General features: G+C 40.4%; 1 protein-coding gene across 1 annotated transcript in view; it reads left to right on the top strand.

Moving 5' to 3' along the window:
* znf408 (zinc finger protein 408) overlaps window positions 1–12,766 on the top strand; it is a 40,793-nt gene extending 28,027 nt beyond the window's left edge. The window contains exons 3-9 of the mRNA XM_010766596.1: window positions 2,951–3,012; window positions 4,015–4,217; window positions 6,765–7,489; window positions 8,990–9,199; window positions 10,139–10,262; window positions 10,840–11,073; window positions 11,841–12,766. Coding sequence (XP_010764898.1) covers window positions 2,951–3,012; window positions 4,015–4,217; window positions 6,765–7,489; window positions 8,990–9,199; window positions 10,139–10,262; window positions 10,840–11,073; window positions 11,841–12,499 — 2,217 coding nt within the window. The 3' untranslated portion in view covers window positions 12,500–12,766. The remainder of the gene's footprint in view (window positions 1–2,950; window positions 3,013–4,014; window positions 4,218–6,764; window positions 7,490–8,989; window positions 9,200–10,138; window positions 10,263–10,839; window positions 11,074–11,840) is intronic.
* Window positions 12,767–14,548: the final 1,782 nt, after the last annotated feature.

Here is a 14,548-nt window from a genome sequence, read left to right on the forward strand (position 1 = left end):
GTCGTCGGTACCAAAGCTGAGGTCGGGGAGCAGAGGCCTGCTGCGTCGAGCGGCACAGGACAGCCGCGCGCATGGCCGGCTGCGGTCGGAGGGGCACAGTCAGCCGTAGGCGCGGCTGAGGTCGGGGAGGGCACAAGACAACGACTTTGGCTGGCAGTGTCAGAGGAGAGAGTCAGAAGGAGTAGTGTTCGGTGTAGAGGTCGAGGGAGAGCTCAGAGGGAAGCTCAGAGGAGAGCTCCAGGAGGAGAGCTCAGGGGAGAGCTCAGAGGAGAGGCTCAGGTGGACAGCTTCAGAGGAGAGTTCAGTGGAGAGCTCAAGGTGAGAGGTTCAGTGGAGAGCTCAGGGGAGAGTTGCAGTAGGAGAGCTCAAGGGAGAGTTCGAAGAGAGTTCACTGAGAGCTCCAGGTAAGAGCTTCAGGGGAGAGTTCCAGTGGGGAGGTCGAGGGAGGAGCTCAGGGGAGAGCTCAGTGTGGAGTCGAAACCATGGCTACTGGGGCCAGGACTGAGGCTGGAACCATGGCTGCTGGGGCCAGAACTGGGGCCGGAACCATTGCTGCTGGGGCCAGAACTGGGGCTGGAACCATGGCTGCTGGGGCCTATACCGGAACCCAAAGCATGGCTTCTGGGGCTAGGGCTGCTATCCTGGACCTGCGACTCCTTCTCTTAGGAGTCTTTTGGAGGCTCCGTTCACCTCCAAAAGCCAGACGAGTTCCAGAGAATGACTCCTGGACAGGAGCAGGAACTGGGGAAGAAGCAGAGGCCGACTCCAGACGGAACACACCGAGGCGTACGGCGCCAGGTTGGGAGTTGGGAGGCAGGGAGCTAGCATGCCTGGGGCTAGCAGGCCGGGAATCACACACCGAGAGGAAGTCCTAAATCCAGCGAGGTAAGAATTTCACTAAACCTGGCTTCTCCATAGCCATCTGGTGTGCCTCAGCCAGAGCAGCCTCTCGATGCTGAACTCCAGACGCTCCCCTCCACTTATCAGAGCAGCCAGCCAAAGAAAAGGAAAAACTGAGTAATTCCAACCCAAACGGATCTGCTGGGCCCATTCTTGGTTAGTTCCTTCTGTCAGGGTTGAGTGAGGCAAGCAGGACCCAAATGCAGATTATTTCAAGACTACAGACAGAACTCTTCCCAGTGAACACAGTCCAAAAACAACAAGGAACTAACAAAGACTAACAGAAAACACAGAACCTAAATGCACACATGACTAATCAAACAAACAAGAGACATCTTCTTCTTCTTCTCTTGCTTTTGGCGGATTGCAAACAACTTGAAAGGTGTATACCGCCACCTACTGTACATGAGTATGAATCATCACATCATTCCAACTCTTTAACTTATGCTCTAATCAAAATAAAATTTAAATATATCAATAAAACCATGAAATAAATAAATTTAAAAAAAAATCTATGTTCTTTCCTGACCTAATGTTAAATTATTTTTCCTACCCCAGTTTCACTCAATAATTTAAACAGTGCCTTTCTGGTAGCTCTTACTCCCTTTCCTTTTGTTCCCAAAAAACCAACCACACTCCACTCCCTCTCTGCCTCTAAGACTTTAGCCTTTAATTGTTCTCTTTCCGCTTTATAGATGTCACAGTGTAACAAGATATTTTCTACATCTTCTTTTACTGCACAGTTCCCACACTTGTTACTGTCGATTTTCCCCATGATATACAGCGTACTATTCAAAGCCGTGTGATTTATTCGGAGTCTAGCCATCAGGATTTCCTCCCTTCTATTTCTTTCTTTATGAATATTAATTGTAATTGTATTTTGTACTTTGTGATAGTCCTTGCCTTTCTGGTCTTTCTCCCACCTTTTCTGCCAGATCTCCATCCCTTTCTTCTTAATGACTGCTTTTCCTTCTCCTTTACCAAGTTGAACTGGTAGTGTTATTTGCTTTTGTAGTGCACTTTTTGCTAATCTATCAGCACACTCGTTCCCTTTCACCCCCTCATGTGCAGGCACCCAGCAGAACTGCAGATCTATGCCGCTTCTGTGCAGTCTTAACAGGCTATGATTCAGTTCTATGAGAATGTCTTCTCTAGTAGTTGTTGTTGATTGTATGCTTTGTAATATGGACAATGAATCTGTACATATAACCACCCTATCTGGTCTGACCTCTTCAACCCACTGCAATCCTATTATTACAGCAAGCATTTCTGCTGTATACACTGATAATTGATCAGANCTGACCAGAACACTCACCGAGGAACAAGCCATATCACAAGACGAACCGACAAAGACAGACAGAAAAACCAGAGCTTAAATACACACAAGACTAATCATACAAACAAGTCACAGGTGAGGAGGGAGGAGAAAACACAGGGACACCAGGTGAACACAATCGGGTAAATTAGACACACCAGGGAAACTAACGACAGGGAACCACAGACAGANTTGAGATAGGATTTTTGAGTTTTCTTAAGCTGTATGCCATAATCAGCAATATTAAAATAATAAAAGGCTTGCAATATTTCAGTTGATTTGTAATGAATCCAGAATGTATGACATTTCTGTTTTTTTAATTGCATTACAGAAAATAAAGAACTTTATCACAATATTCTAATTTTCTGAGACAGTCCTGTATACTGCAGCGAATATGAATTGTTTCCATCAAATTTTAGATACAGGCTCCCAGGGTTTAATAAGGTTAGACTAAATCTCTTTTGTGCATCAGTCAATCCTAAATTAAATCCCAGATCAACTGTATATTTAAGGGTTTTCCACATATGTTCTTAAGTTATTGTTATGTTAAATGTTTTGTTTCCTTGATTCTTGTCTTAAATATTAGTCCTTGTGGATGTTGAAATGGACATGCTGTGATGCAAGAAAGATTTCAGACTTGATTTGACAACAAAGTATTATTCTATGATGTTATCGTATAAGTGTTCTCTTTATTTAAGTACAATAATTTACACAAAATAAATGTATGTTTTGTAGGAACTGATGGAGAAAGCTGCAAATAAAGATGAAAGTATGCTACAAACAGGCGTCTGGATCAAGTAAGTTGACACACTGCTTCACAAGAAGTTAACTTAGGCTTTTTATCCTCATAACCTGATTGTTTTGATATATTTGTATTCATTTTTTAGCGAGAATCAACCGATAATTTATTTGATTTGTTTGAAACTCATACAACTCTATATCAACTCTGGACTTTCCGTTGGAATCTAAAGCGAAATATAGTCTCACAGGCTTTGTGAGCCTGTTGTGCCTTGAACTCACTGTTAATATCAGTTTGCTTACAATGATAATGCTAACATGCTAAGGTTTCGCTGATATAATGTTAACCAGTTCTTCATCCTGGTTAAGATGTTTGTTGTTTATTTTTTCAAATCGGGGCAACAGCCTACAGTACATAAGTAAATCAAAAAAATGTAAGAATCATTTGATTATATTTAGTTTAAATATTTATTTCGAATATGAATATTATAATTGCTCATCTCAGAATTCAAAGCTGACTTACTGAAGAGCTTTCTATTACCCGTTCTTCTTGCTCTCCCTTCATATTTGAGGTTTAGCTATATTGATTTAGTGTTCTGTGGTTTCTGTGTCTTCTGCTTCTGGCTGTGTACACAGTATAGTGGCAACAATTTCTCCTGCCTCTGGCTGTGTGCTGGGTCCTGATTAAACATTGCCATATTTTTCTCCCCCAGGGAGCTGAACTAGATCATCATTGCACAATCCTCCGCTGCAACCAAGTTACCTGTGACGGGTCACAGACAGTGGATAGATTTAACTGTACCACCCATACTGATATTACAAATAAGCGTATATGAAGTTTTATTATTATTCCAAATATCTGTATCTCGGACTGTGTTCCATACATACCGTTGCTGAGACACCCACAGGGGTAAAACGGCATCCTTCCCTTCATATCCTTCCCTATTCAATGAAATACAAACACTCAATCCTGATTAAATCCAACTAAGCATGTAAATCCACATTGAGGTTTTGTTTAACATATTTTTGTTTGCATTCATTTGTTGTTTAATTTCCCACAGATTTGTCTGCCAGGCGCAGAGCAGAAGACAGCAGAACGTGTCGGTGCAGTGTGCCTGTGGAGAGGTGTGTTCAGGCGAGTGTGTGGACGTGTGTCTGCGTGTGTGTCGGGATATCCAGCCAGGAACAGAGCTGCTGTTGGGCGGAGAAACCCTAGGAAAGTGTCAGACCACGAAAAACTCCATGGCACAGGACAACCTCCCAGGTAGTGGATACAGACCAACAGTTGATTATAAGTCAATCAGACAAAAACATCCATTCATTTTGTTTGTTTTCGTTTTTAGGATAAATGAGGTCATAACCAGCCTTATTCTCCAGGAAGGTGTAGGGTTGGCTTTATCTTACTCCCTTTGGTTATTCAAATCTGTCATGCAGCTTGATTAAACTAATATGAAAATATCGACTAATCAATTTGTTCCATATCTCTAGCGGGTGCAAATGTATTAAAATGTAAATGAGAGGCCACAGTTTTAATTTGTTGTTGTATATCATCTACCTAAGTTACATCTTTATTAAGCTGGCACTCAGGTCCAATTTGCCTCCATTTTAGCTCTGTTTTTGGTTTCCACCACCTCCATTTTCATTTGATGCTTCTTTATACTTTTACTCCACCACATTTTGGAAGCCAACATTGTAATTTTTACCAAGTAATAAATAAACATTGAAACATAGTCATAGGTTATAAATATTAATCACCTTTACCAGCTATGACATAATTTCATATGTATGATTTTGAAACACGCCATTATGCTTAACAAGTACTTTCAATTTCGCTTCTTAAGTATATTATGATGCCAATACTCACACTTACTCACTGAGCTTTCTAATTCAGAAATGATTATTTTGTAGAATTTCTACTTTTACTTAAGTAAACAATCTTATTACTTCTTCTACCACTGCATATTATCCCTTTTTAGGTCAACAAAGACAATGTGCAATATAATTATTACAGTTAAGTGGTACCAAACAGCATTAAATGGCCTTGATTAATGTAATCAGAATGAATATTCATTCACTGTCTCCACCTGGAGGAGCTAGAGGGACATTTAACTCCAGAGCTAAGTGGACAACACCATTGACCCTTGAAAAAACCTCACTTACCAACACATAATCATAATCACATTCTGGGTTAAATTAAATAACCTTTGTAATCAAAAAGGTCTTAGTAGATGAATTAGCATCAACTCCACTGATGAAAGCAGAATTTCCACAAAATCCTTATTTAACAGCCATTGTTTTCATTTGAGTGCTTTGTGAAAAAAAGACTAAAAGCTGAATATTATTATATGGGAATTAATGATTACTGCAGCAAAAAAACCAAGTAATTAAAGCGCGTTTGTTTTGTAGTAATAAACCCTGGCTCTTCTCAGCCTTTAGCAGCATCCGTGTGCAGTGATTGATTCGACATCAAGGAGGGCCTCGATGCAGAAAGCCCCCAGCAGGCTGTGGCTCCACTGGGGTTATCTTATTAAAACCCTGGCTCTTACAGCACTGATGGAAACAGAGCGAGCCTGTGAATCAGGAATACATCTCCAAAATAATTATGAATACTAAATAAAAGGCAGCGGGAAAAGAAACAATTCATCTCTCTGCAGGGAAATAACATTGTAGTGGTAGAACATATTGATTTGATTGTTGGGGAGAAAGAAAGGTGTTATATCTTTTGGCTGGATGTAGAGTTACGAGTTAATGAGGAAACTTATTGAAGAAAATATATTGAAGAAATAAATTAAAAGCTAATTAATTTTAATGGGAATAAGTAAAAAATGAACAGAAGTACATTTATAATAAATATTGTACATACATGTGAATATACAGGTACAAGGTGTACATACCGAACATGTTCTGTACATGTTTATAAGTCACTCAGAGATGGTAACTTAAAGGGGCCCTATTATTCTTTTGGTGGGTTTTCCCTTCCTGTAGTGTGTTGTATACGTTTTTGTGCATGTAACATAATGACATCATTATGTAACACTCCCACTTCTATTGGCTAGCGCTTCAACACATTGTACGTGACTCTAGTTTCAGACAGAGGGTGAAAAAAGGTGCTGCAGCACATGTAATCTAAGCAAAATGAAGTCCTTTTTGAAAGTAAACACGTCACAGTAGAGGCACAAAATACATTTATGTAAATAAGAATGAGCACAATAGGGCTCCTTTAATACGTTCACTTACTCTATACTTGACTATAATTTAGAGAGAGGAATTTGATTAATTTGTATAAAAATGTCACTTCATATTTCCACGCATACAGTCACTAGATACTTTGTAGATGGACATTACAAAATGTAAATAAACATTTGTAAAAGTAGCAAAATGCATTGCATTGTTTTTTCCATACAGTACTAACCTGTAAGTATGCAAAGTGTTTGCATTACCAGCTAAAACTTTACACAGCGGCTTACAACGTCATCAGTGCTGATAATCCAGTAGTGCAATAGATACAACTTTAACAGTGATGCTGTTCTGCAAAGCTAGTGTTTTGCATTTTGCAGCTAACTTGCAGGCACTTTTATCCAAGAAATAGTTTGATAAACAGGAAAATGTACCATTGAAATGGAATTATGTTTTTTGTTGTTGATGATTCACATCAAATCCTATTTGAATCATCAAACACATGTACAGAGCAGTGCAATGTTAAAATGTAACCCATCCAAGTTTTAGGAGGGATTATATATCATTGTTTCAGACACATTTTCTCCCAACCGAGTCACCATTTACAATGTTTACTGTCTTTTTTTCCGTACAGATAACAAAGTAGAAGACATAAAAGACGCAGAGACTGTTGTACCCGACATACAGATCATTCAAGAGAAAACAGAGGAGAAAGAGGACAAGCAGGAGGAAGTGCTGCTCAGAGTCCCGCGCAGGTGCATCAAGAGGAGTCAGACAACCGTTCCACTGAGGAAGAGGAGAGTCCAGAAAACCCTTGAGAGTTTCACTGATGCTCTCATAGAGAACAACAACGTCCCAACAGCAGGAGGACACACAGACAGCACATGTAGTGAGGACAGACAGTCACACAGTAAACATACAGATGGTGGGACAGACTCTGGAGGCTTCTATCCACCTCCTCTGGTCCGCTGCAGCTCCCGCCTGGCAGCTAAACCGCGACGCGTTCACTGTCCGATCGGCCGTGGGAAGCACCCTCCCGGAGGCCCTGTTCAATCTAAACAGACGGAGGAACAGAGCTCCAATAAAGACACCACCCCCGTCACAGAGAAGGAGCTTTCGGAAAGTATCTCGCTCCCTGATGTCGAGGCCGCTGCAGCAGCATCGTGTGTTGCCAAGGCGACCCCTTCGTGGCCTGCAGGGATCAGAGAGAGGCGGTACAGGTGCTCCAGCTGCGGGAAGAAGTTCTACCAGATCGGTCACTTGAAGAAACACCAGTTCATCCACACAGAGGAGAAACCCTTCAGCTGCCAGGAGTGTGGGAAGAACTACACCTCTGCAGAGAGCTTCAGAGCCCATCAGGTGTGGAGGGGATACAACTCTTTATTTTCTTAGTCTGCAAGTCCTGTTATGCTTTTGGGGGTTTTCTTTTTCCTGCCTGAAAGGACTCATTTGTTAACTTCTTTTCTTCAGAGCAGACTGGGCTCTGGTTTCAGACAGAGGGTGAAAATAGGTGCTCCAGCACAGGCAGTGTTAAAAGTATGAAGACCTTTTTAAACATTAAGGCATGTAAAAATGTCACATGAGAGGCACGATATACAAATATAAACTTGAAAATGTGAATAATATGTCATCTTTAAGCACTAAAACAGGTTTTGTTTTTTTCGTTATTCAAGAGTTGCGATCAATTACCAACAATATTAAAAATGCAACACAATGTATTTGAAGACAAAACAAATATGTCAGGTCCCTGATAAACTATGCTGAATGTATTTCATATATACAAATTGATTTGGAGTAACTTATTATGTCTAAAAGCAACTTTTTGCTCCTTCCCCTAGTTGAAAGTTTTAAGTCTGTAAATTGAATGCATTTATTTGACGCTTTTCATGGCTTGCTTTGCCTTCTGTATCCACCCATTTGTACAGAAGCTTACAATAGGGCTATCATTCACACACATTAACGCACAGTTGGCCATGATATCTGGTGTAAGGTTAAGTATCTTGTGGTGTATCAAAAATGTTTAATGCAGAGGCTGGGGATTAAACCACCAACCTTCTAATTGGTGTATGACCATCTGCTAAAACCAATCTTGTTCGCCTCTGCCCACAGCCAGCGTCACTGTGGCCTAAGTGTGCAGAGTTATATTTACCTAATTTAACAGTGGTTTGTTAGACTTAAATGACTCAAAATGCTCTGAATGTCTTCACGCTTTCCAGGAAACTATGCACCATTTAACGCATTTGAACTCTCCAATCTGAATATAATTTATGGTGAAATCAACTTAAATGCAGCTTTGTTCTGGCTCTATTCATAAACGGTCCATTTATAAATAGAGCCTGATTTAGACTGTTGGGAATAAGGATCTCTTAAATGTGGTACAATAAGCAAGACATTTCAGAAAAAGAAATTGTCAAACAACACAGTAAAATAAATGTCTCATGCATTTTTTTACTAACATTCCTTTTTATTAATGAAAGAAATGAACAGCAAACATACTAATATATGCAATAGATAGATAATAACACTTTCTTCCTTCCTCACATACTTCCTTCCCTCTGTATTTCTTTATTGTTTTCTAAGGATGTCTTCCTGTAGCCTATTATTTATTCCTCTTTGCTCGGTTATCCATTGAACAAACACTTGACAGCTAAATGGCCTCAGAAAAACAAGCACCGTCACCTGTGGATGTATTTTAAACGGCGTGCGTGTGTGTGGGGGGGTTTGGGGAGAAATATTCAATGCTTCCTTGATAGGGATGAGCTCATCAAGCAAGGTAGCAATTTCCTCCTGTCAGTGAAGAGTAACAATAGCAGCAGTAATAATACATTTCCTTAGAAATAATGACGGTATTATTTGCAGATGAGTCACCGCGGGGAGCGTCCCTTCTCCTGCCCTCACTGTGAGAAGAGCTACGGGCTGAAGCGGGATCTGAAGGAGCACATGGTGCTGCACACCGGGGAGAAGCCCTACGCCTGCGAGCACTGTGGCAAGGCGTTCGCTCGCCGGCCCTCTCTACGCATCCACCGCCTCCTCCACTGCAGCAAAAAGGTTTACGCACAGCCTCCGAAGGTAAGGAGGCGTGATTCTCTTAAACTGCTCTGTGAAGGTTCCCCGATGAGATTTAGAACTAGTGTGTTTTTGTTCATCTTGGAAGCACGTCAAGATAAGATACACCTTTATGATCCTTTGGAGTGTTACAGCACCACAAGGGAAGACCAAAGTACAGAAACATACAGAAAACTCAAATAAATGAATACAAGATAAATTTATAGTTTTTCAGATACTTATTCTTATTATCCATCTCTTTTCTTTTTTATTGAAGAGCTTTTAGAGACAATACATATGAGGTAAAGTCAGTATGTCTGTATCAATATTGAGATAATTCTGAATATATTCACAATAGATCAAAAATACATTATTCTTGATGATACAGTTTATATACAGTTCACGGTAAAAGATGGTCAAACAGCATAATATATTATATAGAAATTGTACAAAAGAACAAAGAATAGAAAACATGGTTGTATCAAAGCATAGAGTATTATTATAATTAAACATGGATGTAAACAATGCTACTTTTCAGATACTTTTAAAATCAGCTTTATACAAGGAACATGTTCAACACAAAGCTGGAGGATCTACACAATCAGTACTGCGACAAGTACACTCCACAGATTCCCCCGTTAAGCACTTCTTCACTTGTGTTGTGACAATTTCAGATGTTTCTGTTTTTAATAAGGACAGTGAGCATCTTTCTCTCGTGTATGGAATGTTTCTTGAAATCTGCAAAGACCAAGGAGGAGCATCATTTTTGCATAATAATTGCTGTTTCTTGCTGCTTCACCTTCCCCTCAAACAAAAGTTGTATTCCTGCACCACTAGGCCACATTTTTGTATCTGTCCAGTAATATCTTAAAATTTCTATGCATGCCGTGTTTTTCCTCCTGAGCTTTTATTATTGAAAAGTAGGATAAATCATGCAGCGTTTGTGTTTTCATTCTCCCCCAGGTGCAGTGCACAGTGTGCCACAAGATGCTGGCTAACTCTGGCTCTCTGAGGAACCACATGAAGCTCCACACTGGGGAGAAACCTCACGTGTGTCAGCACTGCGGGAGGTGCTTCAGTCAGAAAGGTGAGGTCAGAGTCCGGTGCTGGAGGTCCAGCTGGCTGCTTTACAGTCAGCTGGGCTCGGTTAAAAAATGCTGCTGTGGTCGATGGTCTCTTCTTCCTGCAGATCTCAGCACAGACTGTCTGACTTGAAGAGGCCCTATTCTTATTTTTGAGGTTTTCCCTTTCCTGTGGTGTGTTATATAGGGTTGTGTGCATGTAATGGACTGCGAAAGCCAAAATGAAAAGCTTCCTCCAGAGGGAATTTCTCTCCCACACACTCCTAGCCAATCAGCTTGTAGAGAAAATTGTGGACCAAACTGTGTTTACGGTCAATAACTACTTGATCTTCTTATCTGACCTTCAGAAAGAAAGGAACACATTGCGTCAAATGTCAACGTATTCCTCTAATTGTGAAAGACAGGAAACAGGATATTTTGTGATCACATTAAGGAATGAACTTGCCTTGAATAAAGTGCCAACATACATTTTTGATGAGAGAACATAACTCCCACAGATTTTTGGAAAATACATGCCCAAATGACCTGCTCCCCCCACCCACTATATATAACAAAATGTCTCTCTGACTGTGTGTCTCTCAGGGAACCTCGAGTCTCATTTGAGAATTCACAACGGAGAGAAGCCGTATCCGTGCTCCGAGTGTGACCAGAGCTTCTCCCAGAAACCAGACCTGCGCCGGCACATGTTTTCCCACACCGGAGGAGGCTTCCTCTGCAGCTACTGTGGGAAATCTCTGAGGGACCCGCACAGCCTGAGGTCCCATGAGAGGCTGCACACGGGAGAAAGGCCCCACCGCTGCCCTGTCTGTGGAAAAGGTCGGAACATGTTGGCAACATTATAGAATCAAACAACACTCTTGGGGGGGAATCAAATGTGAACACATGGTGGCTTTGAACCTGCATTAACTGGTTTTGTGAATATTATCATCTTAATAAGTTGTTTTGATTAATTTGTTGGCAAAATGTGGCTTTTTTACTGACCCAGAAAACCGAATTATCCTCTTTCGATTTGGTTTGCCAGCAGGAATATGGGTAGTTTTTTCTATACTAAATGGAAGATTGTAGCATGGGCCCTGAAAGAACTCATTCATGTTTGGAGCGGAACAAAATCATAATGTCCCACTCATCAGATATATATAACGTAATGTAGATAAATGATGGATTTACTCAAATGTATTTAATACCATATTTATTGATTACCCTTTTGTATAAATATCATGACTGCATTACAGTGACTGTGCTAGGCTGTTTTAGGAAATAACTGAAACCATAAAAAATGAAAACATTTAAAGATGTACTGTATATCTTCAGGAGTCATAGAACAAAACTAGCTTTATCCTTTTTATACAAATAATATATATTAATATTTTTTTTACTGTAAAACAGCATTGGTTTAACAATCCTTGTAACCTAATTATTAAATTAAATTGCAAACATGAGGTGAAGTAAACCGTTAATTTAGAAACAAATATTTTTATAATGGTTTGGTCATATTTAGTTTTAGAAGTGTCTTTCAACAGAATAATGTTTTATCAGTTGTTGATTTTTTGTGCTTAAGATTAGATGTTATTGTTTTCCCTCAGGCTACACTTTGGCCACTAAGCTGCGGAGACACATAAAGTCGTCCCACGTGTTGGAGAAACCATACATCTGCCACTGTGGCGCTTCGTACACGGTGCGACAAAGTCTGCTGAGGCACCAAGCCCAGCACCGGGCAGAGGGGGTGGCTCAGGGGGAGGAGGGGGAGGAGTCGCAGTCAGGTGGAGGACATGGAGAGCAGACGGAGAGCAGCGGCAAGACGGAGGTTGCACAAGCAGCTTCAGGCTCCAGCCACCTGCAGCCAATCAGAGGCAGACCCAAGAAGAACTCGCTTGAGGAAGGGTACATAAATCGGAAAAGGGCAAGAGGAAAAGTGGAGAAGAAGGAGGCGAGGAACTTTCAAGGCACTAAGACCTCAAGAGCAGAAGACGGAGGAGATGAGGAACATTCAGGTAACATCCAACATGTCGTCTACGTCCACACAAGCGACCTCTCCACCCCCAGCTCCACCCCTCTGACCCTCGCCTCGGAGAGCCCGCTGCCTGAGAGGGTGGGGCAGGATCTGGTGGAGGTGGTGATATCAGACGGAGCAGAGCACGGCATTATGGTCCCAGGGCAGCAGGCAGTAGGAGAGCTGCTGATCTTACAGGAGGAGGGGGGCGGACTCTATGTGGCGCAGACTGTGGAAATAAACACAGGGTAGAGGAAAATCTTCTGGCTCTCAAACATCGATAATGCTTTGCTAGTGGTGCACAAACCACCCCCTTGGCCTATTCAGGGATTCTTATTGTTGTTGAACATCAGCACTCTCTTTGACTCTGAGTGGCTGACATCTACTCTTGATTTTTAAAGATGTTGACAACACTTGAGCTGTCAAAGTCCATTTGAAGTTGTACTGAAAGTACTTCTATGATGTGTTCTGCATTTAGCCAGTTTATTCTCTTGAGTTGAACAAAATAAAGCATCAAAACAAACCCAAGGTTTTTTTTCAGTATCCACAAAGTATTCACAGTTCCTGCTCACTGTCAGCACTTTATGGTGAATGTATTCAATAGCAATGAAACACCTTGAATGGGGGTTCACAGGGGGAAGAAGTACTCAGATCTGCATTACTAAAGTGTAAAAAAAAACAGTGTTGCAAGTAAAAGACCTGCATTCAATTTTATACAAAATAAAAAAATATATATATATTAACATTTCAGAAAAAATGTAAAGGCATATTATATCAATGGATATTAATTATTGATGCATTATCATGACTTTATTGTTGATAACATTTGAATGGATTTATATACTGTTGGGTAGATTTTTAATGTATTCCCAGGGATCAATACGCTTTTATCTTAACATTAGAAGAAGTATAAAGTTCCCTAAAATACAATCGCTCAAGTCCCTCATAAATGTACTTAAAGACAGAACCATCAGTGGTGCACACTGTACACACAGCACTGACATATAGCATAATAAGGTTATTAAGTTGATATGTTTATGTTTTATTATATGGATCAACATTAGCATTAGTTTGGAGTTGTCCTATATAATCTCCCTTTAGCTCTGGTTTGATCTAGTCTACTATTTCAAAATAACTTAAAGTGGACCTATCATGCCATTTTTAGGCAATAGCATAGGTCTCAGATATATAAAAATATATTAAAAACATGTCTATGAAGTGTTTTGCTCAAAATACCAAACAGATCACCCATTCTAGCCATGCCTCATATCCCTCTATTTCACTTACTATTTCAAAAGTGCTGATTTGGGGTAAAAAGCTTTTTTTTTTAAAAGAGAGAAGAGAAATTGATTTTTTAAAAAGGAGGGGGCTGAGCTCATGCGGGATATTCTACCGGCAGATTCTGCGGTGATGAAACCCCATATCATGGATTATCAAGGATTATTTCTGAAACAGTATGGAGCTCAAAGGCTTTCTCTCTTGCCGGTTATACCACAAGGTGAGTTCCTTTTTANGCAAGGATTATTAGATCAAGGATTATTTCTGAAACAGTATTGAGCTCAAAGGCTTTCTCTCTTGCCGGTTATACCACAAGGTGAGTTCCTTTTTATTTCCTGCTTCTTCACAGACATGGGCTGAAGTCGAATAGTCAATTTAGCTTAGGAACCTTCCTAACGGAATGAAATGACCCGGAAGTACGTCAGTGGCAGCCATGATAAGTGCCGTTCGAATTCTCTAGATGAAAGGAAAGGAGGTTTCAAACTTCCTTTATACCTCCTTTAGCTTAGGAAACACTGGACCTTCCTTTCTGAAAGAAAAGGAGAAAATGCTGCCCCACAATACCTCGCAGCCGCAGCATTTGCCGTCACACAACATTCGGCCGTTCACGGAAACAACCGATTATGACCGAGAAATTATATCATGAAAGTTACGGTGCTTTTTAAGCATTTTAAAACTGATGTGGTAACTTGCCAAAGTGCTTTGTTTTGAAAGTTCAACACTATAATAATCAAAAGGAGAAATATGAACGTTAGTTTTTACTGAAATGATCAAATAAAGTCAACATTTCATAGTGTTTACTGAGCTGTGTGGGGTTTCTTAAACTTTTAAAATATGTTTTAATGGTGATATACACAGTGATAGATGTTAAGGACTAACACGTTTATAATAAATATATTCGTATTTATTTTAAGATCTTTTCATACAATCAAATGTATTCGGATTCATGTGGTTTAATACGTGTGGAACGGAGGGTGACGGGCATAAATTTCACTTCACTTTTTTTATTTAAATTTCAACCTT

The sequence above is a fragment of the Notothenia coriiceps genome, unplaced genomic scaffold, assembly GCF_000735185.1.
Source record: "Notothenia coriiceps isolate Sejong01 unplaced genomic scaffold, NC01 NC01_scaffold00003414, whole genome shotgun sequence".
In the NCBI taxonomy this organism is placed as follows: Eukaryota; Metazoa; Chordata; class Actinopteri; order Perciformes; family Nototheniidae; genus Notothenia; species Notothenia coriiceps.